A 15,547-nucleotide genomic window follows, 5' to 3' on the forward strand; every position below is an offset into this window, starting at 1 on the left:
GCCGGTTTTTGGTATGGTTTTTGCTGAATGGTGTTAGAACGGAGGGGGAGGATGATCACCCACTGTGTCTATTTCTAAAGGGCTTATTTTAGAGAATATTATGTGTTTTTGCCATCCTGCTCTTTATAAAGTAACACTTGAAGTTCAATGAGCTGTTAGCTGGTTATTTAGTTGGTCTGTTTGCAAACTAACAGACATGCTGCTCATAGCTTGTGAACTTTAGTGTGAAACATTGTTAGGCGAGACGAATTGGGGAACACTTCTTCACAGTTATAAAGAACAATTTGGGAATCTATTCCATTATTTCCAAACATCCACATTTTATCTGTCATGTTAATAAGGGAACCTTCCTGTCGTAGGAGCTGAATTTCAATCAACGGACTGGCAGTGAGAGTTACTCTATGCTTCACAAAGTAGAAAAACTGTTGCGGTTTTACTTTTTTGCAACCCCACTTCAGGTCAGGGCTCAGTCTCCGCCTCTAGCTGAGGACTGCAAGTATCTTGATGTCTTGCTGATGAGTGATTGTAGGATGGAGCGGAAAAAAGATTGACAGATTAGGTTTTATTCTGCAGCAACGTTGGTTCTGCTCTGCTCTGTCATTCCGAACAGAGCTAAGACAAAAAATGTTGCAACGAATGTACAAGTCATTGAAATACTCATTCTCCATATTTGGCTGGACTCAAACCGTAGAGATAGGGTAACAAGTCAGTTAAAGGGGAATTGGTCTCTGCCAAGATGGCTTCCTGGATGGCTCCCTTTAAAGGCTTTCCAGGCATGTGCCACTGGTATCCTGCTGGTATATCACTTCTTAGTCCCCTCTTGAATCTCTTGCACCCGCAAGACTCAGGTAAATGAGGGGACAATGGAAGAATGAATGGAGGCAACTTTTTGAAACCATTTGTATTCCCCCCACTCTCCCATCGCCTTCCATTTACAAAGTTATCTTATTTACCTCACAGTTTGCCGTCAGTCACCGTTTTCCCTCTGCCTAATGAAAGCTAAAAATACCTTAAAACCCAGCAAAACCACAATAAAAGTGAGATTTTCTTGGCTTCTGTCAGACATCTTGACATCTTGGAGATTTACACCAACAGTGGCAGTCATAAATAGAGGGCAGTCTGTGGAGAGAGCTCAGAAGTCAGTTATTAAATGCTGTTGCAGATTGAGTGTGCTTGTAGCTCCGAGGAAAGTGGCCAGAAGTGCCGGGTGATTTCTTTTTAAATTTTCCTACCCAAGGATCCGCTGACAGCTTTTATTGAGGCTCAATACCCTACCCGGCTATACCTGGTAATGTATCCTTGAGCAAGAAATATAATGCGCTCCAACCCCAGCCCCCGATCCCCAAGCATAGCAGCTTTCCTGTCATTAAACAAGCCAGTTTTCTTTCTTTTAGTGCTGGTGATTGAGAGTCATTCCTGCATTAAGAGCCAGGTACATGAGAGAGAAATTAATTTTAAGATGCTTGGCACGGTTTACTCTGGAAGCCTGTTAAGATTTTCAGTGTTTGCTTGTTTTTATGGGGTTTTTTGTTTGTTTTTTGGGGGTTTTTTGTGGCAGCTGGAGGAAAACAGCCTTATTTCTATACCATAATTCAACATCTGTGTCGTATAAATGTGCGTGGCGTGCTGTCTGGTCGGTCTGAGCCGTGAACGAAGCCCGCAGCTCAACACCTGGTGTTCAGCTGCGAGATTTACACCCCAGCGTGAGTCGGATGTCGTTCATGCTGCACGTCGTGCGCGTGCGTGTGTATATGTGTGTTTGCCCGTCGTTCACCTTCAAACCTCGTTTTACAGCCCTCATAAAGTCGTGTCCCTCACCCCTCCTTGACGCGTAAACATTTCTATGATGAAAGACAGAGTGATAAAGAAAATAAAACAATAGATACTAAAAAAAAAAAAAACAGGCAAAAAGCCGAGGGAGTGAAGAGGGGGAGAGAGTAAAAGAAGCTGGGAAAGGGTTGGGTGAAACGATAAGAGGAAACGAGGATGTAGAAAAGATTGATAGAGGAGGGTGGGGCTGTGATGGAGGGACAGAGATGGACTGAAACAGAGTTAGAGAGATAGGTAGGGAATCAGGGAGCATATGTCAGAGTAAAGCTCTCTTCAGGGAGACCTTGTCCTCTGTCTCCTCGCATTAATATTAACTATAAAGATATGCAGTCGTCACTATCAGTCCTTCAACCGCTCCTTATGCCAAGGGAAGAGAGCAAGACGGAGAGAATGACTCTGCTTAGGTTCATGGATCTCGACGATCTCAAACCCCCCGCCACACCCTCAGCATGCATCCGTCACCCAGATGGGAGGACGGATGGATGTACAGGTGAAGGAATAGATGAATGGCCCCCCCGCCGTCGAAGGAGAGAAGGTCACGCGCAGGATGGAGGGGAGTGTTGTTTGAGATGCAGAAGAAGAAGAGGTGGAGACATTAATCTCAGAGAGAGCAGGTCGGCACGTCTCTCTTTCGGGTCGGCCTCTATCTCGATAAACACACTCACACACACACGTCCACGCACCCCAACGCACATACAGGTGCTGGCCTCATTAGCGTCTGGCGCCAAGCGCAGAAACCTTTATGTCAGGAGTCGAGGGTTGAACCTTGTGAGTCACAAAGATGAGATACATCCGGTTCATTCCACAAAATGCTATGATTTCAATCACATCATTTAAAAACAAAAATGCAGATACTAAAGAAGTAGCCATCATTTGTGAGGTTGATTTCTGATCTTAAGAACAACAACTTTGATGTGCAGATTCTGATTTATCTCGTTCCAATAGCTCTTTAAAAAGACCAGGATGGCTCTTCAGATAATTCTTTCCTGCCTTTCGGCGGTGAATGGTCGTTAGTTATTTTTATCTGGTGCTGTGTGAGAGTGTTGTGATGGACTGGCGACCTGTCCAGGGTGTACCCCACCTCTCCCTCAATGACCTCTGGCTATAAGACCCAGCCCCTCCCCTTTGACCCTGCAAGGACGAGTGGGTATAAATGATGGACGGATGGATATGTGACAGTAGTAGTCAGGCCATTTCTATTATTTCAAAATAAATCCAAAGTCATTGCTGAGTTGATATTTTAAACAGTCTTTAGCATTGTACTTTAAAGCAACTAAGAGCAGTTGCTTTAAATCAATGTTCTCCGTTGTCGTTCCTTAGAGAATGTCAGTCCTTATGGTTCCAAATCCATCAATTTCCATGATAGGCAGAGGCTAAGAGGTACAAAGCATTAAACAGAGCAACTTCTTAAAGTCTTCATCTCTTTCTTGGCCAGAATTAACCACAGACATGCTGTAGAGAAACTTTTTCATTTTTAAAAAGCTTCTTGCAGCTTTTATGCTTCCGTCGTTGCTTTCCATGTGTTGGGTTCACCCTGAGTCAAGAAAAACATTTGCCTTTCGCTGTCGATTGTCGTTCCCCCGTGTGTCACGCTGCTCTGCACCAGGTTGCATTACGCAGGAGAGAGACTTAGGTAATCCGATTAATCTGTATTATGTAACATCTATGCATTAAACTTTATAGACTAATCGTATGTGTAGTAAGTTAATATTGGCAGTTCTGCTTATCCAAAAGAATAAAGAGAAATAAAAAGATTGGGTGTCCAAGTTTGAATTTATTGTGGATTCTCTCTTTTCAACACAAGGTCAAATTCATTCATACGATCTCAAAAGCATGCACACACATCCACTAATATTTGGTTAAAATATCCCTTGTAAAGTTGTGAAGAATGTCTAGCTATCAACAAGCTGCCAGCATCATTTATCTGGATAAGTGACATCTCGTCTTTTCAGAAAAAGTTGGTTTTGATTTTCTGGCCGTTTTTAGACGTAGTTCAAACAGATTCTGCATAGTTCCCTAATGTTAGCCTGCTTTATCCATCCCAAAGCCAGTTTCAGTGCATGTTTGGAACATCTCTGTTTCACCCGTCTAGCTTCTGATTTAAGGTGAAGTTAAAGAATTTGTAGTCAGTGCTACACCTTCAGTATTTCAGCGCTGGTGTACCCAGCGATACTGATGCAACATTACTACTGAGAATGAAACCATGCTTGACAGCTGGTACAGTGTACAACTTACTAAAGGGCATTTGATGAAATATTAATGAGCTGTGTGTTTACATTTGAGTCTGTATGTATAATTTTGAACTTGTGCTTCCTATTCTTGTTTTTCAAAAACTCCCACTTGTAAAGAACGGTTCAAATACGTCGTTAGAAAACCTTGTTACAGTAATACAACCTTATTGTAACAAGGTTGTACTGTATGTGATCAGTTTATCACTCCCAGCATGTCAAGACAATCTCAATGTTCAGCTTCTGTTATCTGACTACGCGGAGTCTTGTGCGTTTTATTCTTTTGCCTTCATTTTAGCCGAGCTCCACAGAGATTTTTTCATTCAAGCGACTAATTACACCTCAAAGCTAAGTACTCTGACGGTCCGGGCCTGCTGGTTGGAGACTGGGCAGCCTCAGTGGGCTGCTTTCCAGGAGAGGGATGTGAAGGTTAGGGGAGGTTAGACCGACAGTATCCCGCTGCTTCCTTTCCTCCCTCCTCAATCCCGGCATCAGAGCAGAAAATCTTGGGTCAGTGGCCAGCAGCTCTTCAAGGACACGCTGCCCACAATCCCCTGAGAGACACCGATGCCATGCGGGACTGTTGTCCATATCAGCATATCTGGACGGACAGACAGAGAGAGAGCATAAAGTCATTATTGAATTTTTACATGCCTTTGCAAGCAATCAACTACCCTGGAATGCCATTTTATAGCATAATCAAGTAACTATCTTACCTTCAATTGTTATAAAACTGCTGGATATATCAAACATGATTTAAAAGAAATTTTATTTGCAATTTAACGCCTTGAAATTTCTGTCTTTTTAGGGAGTCAGAAACCGTCACTTCCCCTTCAGCACGTCATCATAACGTTTCTCTGTTAAGCCTTTAAAATCGTTTTTAGCAGCGTTTCACTGAGAAGTGGTTCCCATGACGGGCTCAGCAGATGCGCAGTTCCGCCCGATGTTTTCTAAAAACTGCTAGCGCTAGTCTGAAGGAGCTGAGTAGGAGATTCAATTATTCCTTTAACATGCATGAAAGAATTAAGACAACACCGCAGGTATGCCTTTGATGATGGAATAACATTGTAACATGATGCAAAGCACAAAACGTTGAGCCAGTACATAGCATGTTAGCAGCAGAGCCTGTCGGTGAATAAAATGTGGCAGGATACAACCAGTTTTCACCAATTTATAAAAATAAGAATATTTTTGGGGGCGGCTGAGGAGCTCCACGAAATTGTCTGATTTATTTTTATTTCTATCCTTTTCCTACCATTTTTTTTCTCTAGGTTATTACGACTGAAGCAAAGATTGTCCGAAACCTACGCACGCATGATCTAAATCGGCCCACACAAACTTCTTTCATTTTCAGCTTTTATTTGGATAGCCATAAGCGCCTGCTTTGTGAGCATTTGTTGTTTTTGCAACAGTTAATGTACAGGGATGCTGAGAGTGTAGTATGATCAGAATCAGGTCAGCATCTTCGAAACATTTGAGGGTGATTGCTGATGTCTTTCTGACCCAGTATTTAATACAAACGGCCAGAAACTTTTCGAGGTGCTCGTAATAATTATTTTTAGAGTTTTTTTCAGCAATGAACCGTTGCGTCTTGAAAATATCTTTGGGAACAGTAACAGTGGAGTTAAATGTGCTAAATGTGCCATTTTGGGTTAGTTTTTCTTAATTAGTGTGTTATGCATTAACTCACTAATGAATACAGTCTTCATCCCAGACTGTATTCCTCTTTTTATGAGATGTATGGTTAGCATGTGTTGCTTAATGATAATCCGCCATGGAACAGATCTACCTTGTAAAACCAGCAACTTTCTGCCTCCCGGAGAATGTCGCAGGATTGATGTTTTAATAACGCGACCTTTGTGCTGAGAAACTGGCTCAAAAGATGTCAAAGTCCAAGTAAAACAATCCCAGCTTCATTTTTAAACGCTGGTGATCCAACCTGCTGACTGTGCATGCGAGGTGCTTCTGCTGTTGAAGCTTTACTTGCTGCCAAGATGAAGAGGAGCGTTTTGAATTTATCCAGTCATTTCATTGTGCGCTCTTTTTGAATCAGAGTCTCTCTTTGTCACCTCGCCGCCCACCCAGAGATAATTCAATAACCTCTGTAAATGAGCTGTGTGTGTGCGTGTGCGTTGTGTGTTTTTCACACACTGCCTTAGCTGTCATTTTCAGGTCAATCAAAGGTGATAATAATAATCATTACTCCAATTATTAAATGTAGAAGGCATGACTCATACAGCGATTATGTGCCTCTGCTGGGGTTTACAGTGTGTGTGGTTGTTCGCGGCCCCCCGTGTTTAAACTGCTGTCACTCCTCCCCGCCACGTCTCACCTCTGGATTCACTACAGAGGGAGCAGATGCGTGTGTTTGTTGTGTGATTGTACAGGGCCCCGGCCCCTCTGATGAACTGAAGGGCCGCAGGATCATTATGTTGACTGCGCGCCTCTCCTCGCAGCGGGCAGCTGGCACAGACAACAATAACAAAGCAGACATTTAGTGTGACTTAACAGAGGGCCTTTGCAGATTAAGCTGTGAATTCTGTGCATGCGGGGAGCGAGGGCGCAGATGAAGTGATCAAGTCCGACAGCTTGCCGAGCTGTGATTGTCACTGATCCCCCCCCCCTCTGTCCTCAGGACAAACAGTGCCATCTGCCACAGGCAATGCCAGCTTGGCAGATCCAACCCAAACTAAACCATAGAGGGCAGAAGAGCTGCAAATAATTCAGTGAAGAATAAAAGGTCTCTAACCGAGTGTTCAGAGTGTACTCTCAGGGAGGGTTGCAAAAGTTTGTGTCGGGTGTGAACTTACAGTACCTTGTAAAAATATCCATACACGGTGAGCATTTACACATTTCATATCAGTCGATATCGATAATTATTGATTGGTTTTTGGTTTTAAATTGCTGAAGTCCTGCCAGATTGGTGGCGTGACTTTTATTTTATGCGGTCATGAGGCACAGAAACCAGAAACTGCTGCTGCGCCAGTTACTCAACAGGTTGTTGCTAGGCAACCAAAGAACGAGTTAGTTGATGCCACCGTGAGAGGTTGAGCAGCAAGAACCTTTTCCTCTGCCTACATCGCCCAGAATGCTGTGCGGTTCTGGATCAGAGTTTCGTGGAATTATTGAATATTCTACTGGCCGTATTGATATCTATTGATATCTATTGATACTGATCACGTGTCAATCGTGATATGTATTGTTATTGAGTGATTGTACAGGACTAGTGTTGAATAATTATTGTGAGGAGTTAAAACGGTTTTTAATCTTTAAATAAAAAAAATATATATATTGATATTTATCATCTGCTAAATATTGTGATTATGATTGTTTATTTTCTGTAATGAGTTTTTCTACAGACTTAGTTTAATTTGCTGCACATAGATATAATAAGGCAGAGTTGATGAGAATGTGTGTGGATATAAATTTCCAGTAATACTGGAAGAAAACTTAAAAGGTTCACATTTCCAAAAGGCAACTTGCCAAACAAATAATTTAGTTTAAAGTGTATTCATGTGCTGGAATGGCTCAGTCAAAGTCTAAATCTAAATCCAAATAAAAATCTGTAGGACATTACTTTTTGAGAAGTACAGTAATGTCCTCTGTAGATTCTCCTTGTTTGATGAGAAGGAGCTTATGCTATTTTTTTTCAAAGAACAGACAAAGGCTTTCATTTCTAGATATCCAAACCGGATAAAGAGATACCCCAAGAGACTTGTAGCTGCAATTGCAGTGAAATTCGGTACAACTTTATGTATTTTGCTGACATCATGCTTTTGTGGAGCGTGAAGACACAGAACTATTTGACTTTTGTCTGCACAGCAAAAGCTCATACTTCATTGTTTTCTTTCACAGATCCTCCAACACCACCATGCAGTCCATGAAATCTCCTACATTGCCAAGGACATCACGGACCACAGAGCCTTCGGTTATGTCTGCGGGAAGGAGGGAAATCACAGATTTGTGGCCATCAAAACTGCACAGTCGGTCAGTGTTTGACTGCGCGTCAATTTTTAATGTTGGTGAAGCGTTTGCACACACTCATCCTGGAAGGTGAGATCTTTTTGACTCACCTTAGGCCTTTAGCAATATATTTGCACTATTTGTTTTCAAACAGGAAATGGAAATATTGTAAAAATGGTTGTATAGTAAAGCAACAACAATGAATGTCAAAAGCAAGAATTTGATGCGGAAGTTTGAATTTGTAGATTTTCTCAACATACATTCAAATATTTACATATACCCTCATTTATCTCTGCATATCCCTTCAGAGGTGGCAGAGAAAAAACACGTCACCTTCTTTCTTTTTTTTTTTTACCGACAAGCTTTTGGCATAAAAATTACTTGATATTTGCCTACTCTTCTCAAAAATGGTAGCACTCATTTACATAAACAGTTTTCCCTGGTGCGAATCTGGCTTCTGAGTACAACATATCCCACACATTAGATATGCTGATAAAACCCAACCAGTTCCCAACACACTGAACCGGATCGTCACTCTTGGATGTTCGAGCACAACCCAGAAATACCTTCATAGTAAAAGCTCATCATAACCTGAAACATGCCAGCGCATCCTCAAGCTCAGGCAAATGTCTTCTGGAGACAAACATTGTGGAAGGTCCAAATTAACACAACATATTGTAGATGATGAATGTATGTAATGTTCACACTGTTACTGTAAGAACTGCTACGTCATACGTGTGTGCAGGTTAAAGTGATTCATTCAGCTCATTTCTCGCTGGTGCAAACCTCTTGACATTTCGCTCATGCAGGTGTGTGTTGTGCATCAGACACACCGTTTACTGTGCATGAGGGCACAGCATAAGGCAGAAGGTCCAGGTCAGTCCTGCAGCAGCACCAGTGGCACACTCTACATGATATTGAGTACCTCTCTGGGCTCTGATATGATTGTTGTTGCTGCTGTTGCATCTGTGTGCCTGGCTTGTTTTATCTGGATCCAGCTGCCTTGCTCTGTAGCCATATTGATTTCCCATAGTGAGTCAATGAGGGTTTGAGTGTGTGTCACCAGCTCTAATGGCATATCCATCCTCCCAGGGCCATGAACCGTGGCTCTCTGACTTAGACTGATTCCCACACACACACCCTGTGATTGAAAAGGGGTTGCTTTTTCAACGTTGCCCTGCCTAACAGTGTATCACAGAGTGGTGTTTTCCTCACTCAGCTAAGCTGCCATTTACCTGGTGTGTGCCTGAGGAAAGGTCATAATTATATTTTACTCTCTCTCTCTCTCTCTCTCTCGGACTTGAACCCGCCATCGCTCGGGCTGTTAGTCGTGGTGGAAACAATGAGAGGGATGAAAGCGCAGAGCTTATTGCTGTGGCTGTAATTGGAAAGTAACCACTTTGATGTGAATTAACAAAGTGTCTCTGTCGTCATGAAGTCTAAGACTTAAAGTTGTTCAGAAAAGGCCAATTTAGGGTTACATTCAAAAGTAATTGGCTTACTGCTCAAAGTCCCAGAACAAGAAAGACGTGTCTTATTTGGTCAGCTCGTTGTGCAGATGGAGGAGCCCTAATTGTGTCAGAAAGGATTGCCTCAGAGTTCAGTCTTTGTTGTAACTTTATGCAAAACTTACCAGAGTTAATATTATGAATAAAAATCAGCTTTTCGGGGTTATGGGAGAACTACACGTCAAAATTCTCGTCATTGTTTAAATGTGTGAAAAAAAATACTCCCACCATAGAAAATACAAACCAAAGAAAAAAAACAAAAGGACGGTGCTGTGAATATTTCTTCTGTTTTTGCTCTTTTTTTGTCGCATATTTCAGAAGGTACAATAATATTTTTCTGAAATGCTTTGATGAGCACCACCAAAAAGTTCCACTTTTTGCTTTGCAGTCTACAGAATATTTTCCCCCAGATTCCTTTGGATGTTTTTTTGAGCAAAGGTGAGGCAGACCCTTGTGTTTCCCATCTCGAAACTCTCCCAAGGAAGCCATTTTTTTGCCCTGTCTCTTTCTTATTGTTGAATCATCAATCATGACCATAGCTGAAGAAAGTGAGACCTGCAGTGCTTATTAAGTTATCTTTTTTCGGACATAATGTTAGCTGTGGTTTACCAGAGTCCCAAAGCCTTGGAAAAAAGCTTTCTAACCCTTCCAAGACTGATAGATGCCAATGCCTTTGATTTATTTATTTTTTTTTTTTTACCTGTTCTTGTATTTCAGGTTGTGATGTGTTTACTCTTTTTCAAAGTGCTTTACACCATAAAAATATAATACAGTAACCAATTATGAAACAAGCAATGAACATTACATTTTGTCGCATGTAATCATCAAAAATGATTCTACGGGTTGTGGCAGTAATCAGACCTGGGTGTGGCAAATGAAATAGAAATATCTTTCATTGTTCCACTGTGGAGAAATTCGGGAGATTCCTCAGCTCAACCTGAGAAAGGCGACAACTTATGGAAATATTTGACTCTCATATCCACGCAAGCAAATTCTGAGATACAAACATTGTATCCTCGCGTTAGTGTGAATTACGAGCTCAAATTTATTTTAGGACCCTCCAAACTTTGCTTCTTGTTTTTCCAGCGTTCTTTATTGTAGTTTTCTGTCATTACTGCTTCTCTTCTGCTGCGTCATCTGCTCTGTTGTTACTTTACTTTCTGTTAGACTCTGAATTTTTTGTAGAATCGCAATACTTCTTAAAAAGAGTGAAAGCTGATAAGATTTGAATGTTTATTTAATTTTAAACTGTTGTTGCGTCCTGTCGGACTTTTAATAATCGTATTTATTAAAACAAGTAAACATTTCATGCTTTTTTTCCTTAGAGCAAAAAGTATAATTTCAGTGCTGTGAACATTCATTCATTCATTCATTCATTCAAAAAACAAACACAAAAACCACCTCAGTGGCATCTCTGTGAGTAAATGACAGGGAAATCCGTAACACACAGTTCCGCTATGGACTCTATTTGTTCAGGAAAGTTCAAGTCACTATAGAAAATACTCAAACAAAAGCTTTTACTCCCGCTTCTAGCGTTTAGACATTATGCAAATCAAACTGTGGGCTGCCGTGAATCTTTTTACTGAACCTCAGATTAATTTAGGAGGAGCATATCTCACACCTTCCAGCTCCATCTTGAAATCTCTACAGATTGAACTGTCCTATAGAAGCAGCTGTCATTAACTAGGCTAATTTGTCACACAAGCACAGAGGGATTTTTGTTGTGTGTGCGTGTGTCTTCTAAGCACTCAGTTAAGTCTCCATAAATCGTGTTGCCGTTAAAGTAGTAATAAATAAGACACAACTTTAGCAAATAAACGGGTTTGTCATAAACTCCCAAAATGGATCCGTTTATTAATTTTATTTATGTTTTGGGGAGTGTGAGTTAGGACTCCTGCCAAAATAAATGAATGTGAACGCTATCAAAACTTCCTCCTGGGCGTGCCGTGGTGGCGTAGTGGTTAGTGCGATCCATATTTGGAGGCCTTGAGTCCTCGACTCGGCTGTCGCGGGTTCGACTCCCGGACCCGACGATATTTGCTGCATGTCTTCCCCCCTCTCCTTCCCAGTTTCCTGTCAGCCTACTGTCGTATGGCCTACTGTCGTATAAGGGACACTAGAGCCCACAAAAAACACCCCCTGGAGGGGTAAAGAAAAAAAAAAAAAAAAAAAACCTCCTCCTGAGGTCCAGAAAACACTGCGTCGGTTTCATCTGCTCATGGATCTAAAATGCCGTCTGCCTAAGCTGGTACTTTGGCAGGTCTGCATTTTTATTCTTCTGCTACTGACGTGGCGTGCATTGTGAAATGTAAAGCGGATTTGAATTTGAAAGAGTGACAGTATCTTTCACCGTTGGCTCAGTTGGAGGGGAGGGGGGGTGTAGAAAGATTACCGCAGCGTGTCTGTCTTGTCACCAGAAGTGGGATGGCTGAGAATATCTCGCAGAGAGACAACATTAAAGGAGAACCACTTTATGCAAAGCACTGTTCAGTCTATGAACTCTCAGTGCACTCTGATCTCTTATCTTCAGTCAATAATTGATTAGGTCTCAAACACGGCTGCACTATTAGACTTTCTTGCGGTCGTGCCGCCGCGATGGTCGCACACTTGGGTTTGTTTCCAGAGGATGCACGAGGTAAGACCGGGGGGGGGGGGGGCTTTAACCCGGTTTTCAATTCGGGTGTCCCAACAGCAAGAATGTATTAAACTCAATCGGGAAGTCCCATTTTCCTCTGAAAGCAATCAGTTCAAGAGCTGCGTTACCTGTAATGAAAGATTTTAAACTCGCTGATTGCATTGTTTGTTTTTCCCTGATCCTAATTCATTCGGTCGACTCGCGCAAAGTGCTGTGTTTGTTTTCAGATGGAAATGATCCATCTTGTTCCTGTTCCATTTGGAAATCAGATTGCTTGATTTTTATTTGTTTATTTATTTATTTTTAAGGCTGGTAATCCTCTCTAGTCAGAACTTGAAGAAACACAAACTAAGAGGTTTCAAGGGAAGATTTTTTTGTAGACAGCACAAGGTAGAATTTTGCTAAATGGACGGTTAATTGGCTTATTTTTAAATTTCCATAAGCTGTTTGTGCTCCAGATGTTTTCTACAAAACATCTGGATTCACACTGAGATTAAATACACACGCCCAGGCTGTGTGTAATTCACAAGCACGCACTTTATTTGTAGATCTATCGCATAAAATCCCTATAAAACACATTGAATTTGGTGTTTTATAACGCGGCAAAATGCAAATGTCATTGGACTGTGCCTGAACAGAATGTAATCAGCCTCCAGGTGAAGGACAATCAGGTTTCAGTCACCCCAGGTTAGTCAATCATTATTAAAACAGTCTTTCAGAGCGACAGAATGTGAGTTTTAGATTAACGCCGCTGGTTAACACGTTCTCTCGTGGTTCTAGGCCGAACCTGTGATTCTGGACCTGCGGGACTTGTTCCAGCTCATTTATGACATAAAGCAGAGAGAGGAGATGGAGAAGAAGGCCCAGAAAGACAAGCAGTGTGAGCAGGCCGTCTACCAGGTACTTGTGAAGCATTTTTATTCATTTATTTTATTTTTGTCTTATGTAATACACCTGTCAAGCATTCCCTGCCTTAAAACGAGAGCCTTTTGACAGGCGAGTTCTGAATATAGACAAAAAGAATGCCGGATAGACACTTTTCGGTTCCGTTAATGGCACCATCTGCACATTGTGCTTATTCCTCCCCCTCTTCGCATCTCCTGCTTAATTTCTTTTTATCTCGCTGTAATTTTCTCTTTGATGATTGCCCAATGATTGTCTGAATGCTGGGAAGTCTCTCTGCGCTTTCCGCCTACCGCTTCCACTCCACTGGCTTAACTCTCCACCTCTCTTCTGTCCTTTGCTCTTCCTCTCTTCTGTTTTATTTCTCTCTCCTTCCCTCGCTCCCGCCGGTGTGCCTGCTTCAGACGATACTGGAGGAGGACCTGGAAGACCCGGTCTACCAGGTAACTCCCTGACCAATCACATCGCCTCACTGCACTTTCTAGCTTGCTCCTCTCTGTGTGCACTGTGGGGAGACAGCTCTGGGATGGGGGACAGTATGGGAGTAGCTGGATAAATAAAAGGTGGAAGGTTTCCAGAATCATATATTAGAGACATCATTGTGTGTGTGGGCGTGTGTGTGTGTGTGTGCGCGTGTTGGTGCAGCCAAGAAAATGAGTGCATGTGGAGCTCAAGTGTGTGCTAATGAGTTGTTTCTGGGTTTTTTTTCTTTCTTGCTGCTTAAAGTCTCCATATATGTCTGAGATCTGTTCTTCAACTGCTTTTTAATGACGATGCTCTTTACTAATCACCTCTGCAGTTTCCCCACTTTTCTCTCAATTTCTCAAAATCACCCAATTTTTCCTTCTTCTTTTTTTCTTCTTTTTTATTTTCCCCCTCCGTCTCCTTTCCCCCCCCCCCAACCCTCCGCTGCTGCTGACGTTGTAGTACATTGTGTTTGAGGCCGGACACGAACCCATCCGTGACCAATCAGAGGAAAGCATTTATCAGGTACTCGCAAGCTCACGTCCTCCGCTTGTGTCTTGCTTAGCTTTTAAGCTGTGAGTAAACTGCTGACGAGACGCTGAAAGCGTGTAAAGTTCCACAGATTTGATCTCCTCAATTTACCGGACGATCTTTATGGGCTGCATTGCTCTTTAATGGGATCAAATTAATTGCTCCTGTTTTTAAAGCACAGAATGTGCTGTTGGGGGAAGTAAAAGGCTGTAAATATGGGCGGAAATGTAGCAGCCAAAGAGTTTCTCGGAGGACCTGTCATGTAAAAGCCCGTAAGTCTAGGGAGATGAGTCATTTTCTCTGCTCCTTAGAGATGGGGGCAGACCTCTGAGGGATGATGAAGTGGGGTGGGGGGATGCAGAGAGACGAGACGCTGTGGTTATTTCAGGCGTCACCGTGGAAGGCAGACCCACCGTCCCTGTGTACCACACCTCCGTTCCCCTCTTTTCCAAGCAGATGAAAGAAAGTGGAAGGGGGGGAAGAAAGATTAATCACCAGCCCCTCGTTTGATCTTTAAATAAAATGGATTGAAAGGGTTGGGGTGGCGGGCAGGGGGGTGTATGGATTGTGCTGGCACATGCACAATCGTACAAAAACAAACACACATGCTAGCAAATCCCTGCGCATACATCAGGCGTAGGAAACCAGCAGGCTGAGCCGGCCTGCAGCTGCTGGATGAATGAAGATGGCCGCTTCCGGAAATAGGCCTGTGTAAGACGTAAACAAGGCGCTGAAAGGAGGCGACGGGATGACGGAAACTGTGCCAGCTTTACTTCCAGATTATTTATTTATTATTTTAGCAGTGTTGTTTTTCATTCACAACTCAATCTAATTAGAACACAGCAACAGTGCCCTTCAAAAGTATTAATATCCTCTGAACCGCAATCGTCAACGTATTTATTTGGGATATTATGTCACAAGAATGCGGTGCATGGCTTTTTAATTCTTTTACAGGTACAAAAACTTAAACGCATTTGTATTTGATAGTTAAATTCAGCTACCTTTACTCTAGAGTGCAAACAGCTGCCTTCGAATGTCCCCTAATTAGTGAAGTAATGTAATCTCTATATACAGATCTAGCTGAAATTGAGTGTTAAGAAGTTCCATTTAAAGTTTACCACAACCCATGCAAGGGACACAACAAACAGGTGGCGGACGAGGTTCCTGTGATAAAAACATGGTGGTGGCAGTATTATGCTGTGCAAATACTTGCCTCTAACAGACACAAGGAAAGCTGGTCAGAGCTGAGATAAAGGGCAATTCTGGGGTGAAAACATGCAAAAGACTTATTGGAGTTTAATCTGGAATCCTAAACTTAATTAGTATGAGAATAGTGTATATCAAAGCATATTTATATATTTGAATGCCCAAAATCAGTGGCATGACCTAACAGAGCTCCTTCAAGTCTGACTGAGTTTGAGTTATTATGCAAAGAATAGCAGTCCTTTGATGTTCAAAACGGGTAGAAATATCCCCCAAAAGAC

The 15,547-nt window shown here is 42.2% G+C and overlaps 1 protein-coding gene across 11 annotated transcripts in view; it reads left to right on the forward strand.

Moving 5' to 3' along the window:
• dab1a (DAB adaptor protein 1a) overlaps window positions 1–15,547 on the forward strand; it is a 260,379-nt gene that overhangs the window by 220,922 nt on the left and 23,910 nt on the right. For 8 of the 11 annotated variants that reach the window (XM_028028174.1, XM_028028175.1, XM_028028176.1 and 5 more), the window contains 4 exons: window positions 7,914–8,045; window positions 12,945–13,064; window positions 13,472–13,510; window positions 13,995–14,057. In XM_028028174.1, the coding sequence (XP_027883975.1) occupies window positions 7,914–8,045; window positions 12,945–13,064; window positions 13,472–13,510; window positions 13,995–14,057 (354 nt within the window). The remainder of the gene's footprint in view (window positions 1–7,913; window positions 8,046–12,944; window positions 13,065–13,471; window positions 13,511–13,994; window positions 14,058–15,547) is intronic. The other 3 variants (XM_028028179.1, XM_028028185.1, XM_028028184.1) reach the window with 2 other exon arrangements.

The sequence above is a fragment of the Xiphophorus couchianus genome, chromosome 9 (assembly GCF_001444195.1).
Source record: "Xiphophorus couchianus chromosome 9, X_couchianus-1.0, whole genome shotgun sequence".
NCBI lineage: Eukaryota > Metazoa > Chordata > Actinopteri > Cyprinodontiformes > Poeciliidae > Xiphophorus > Xiphophorus couchianus.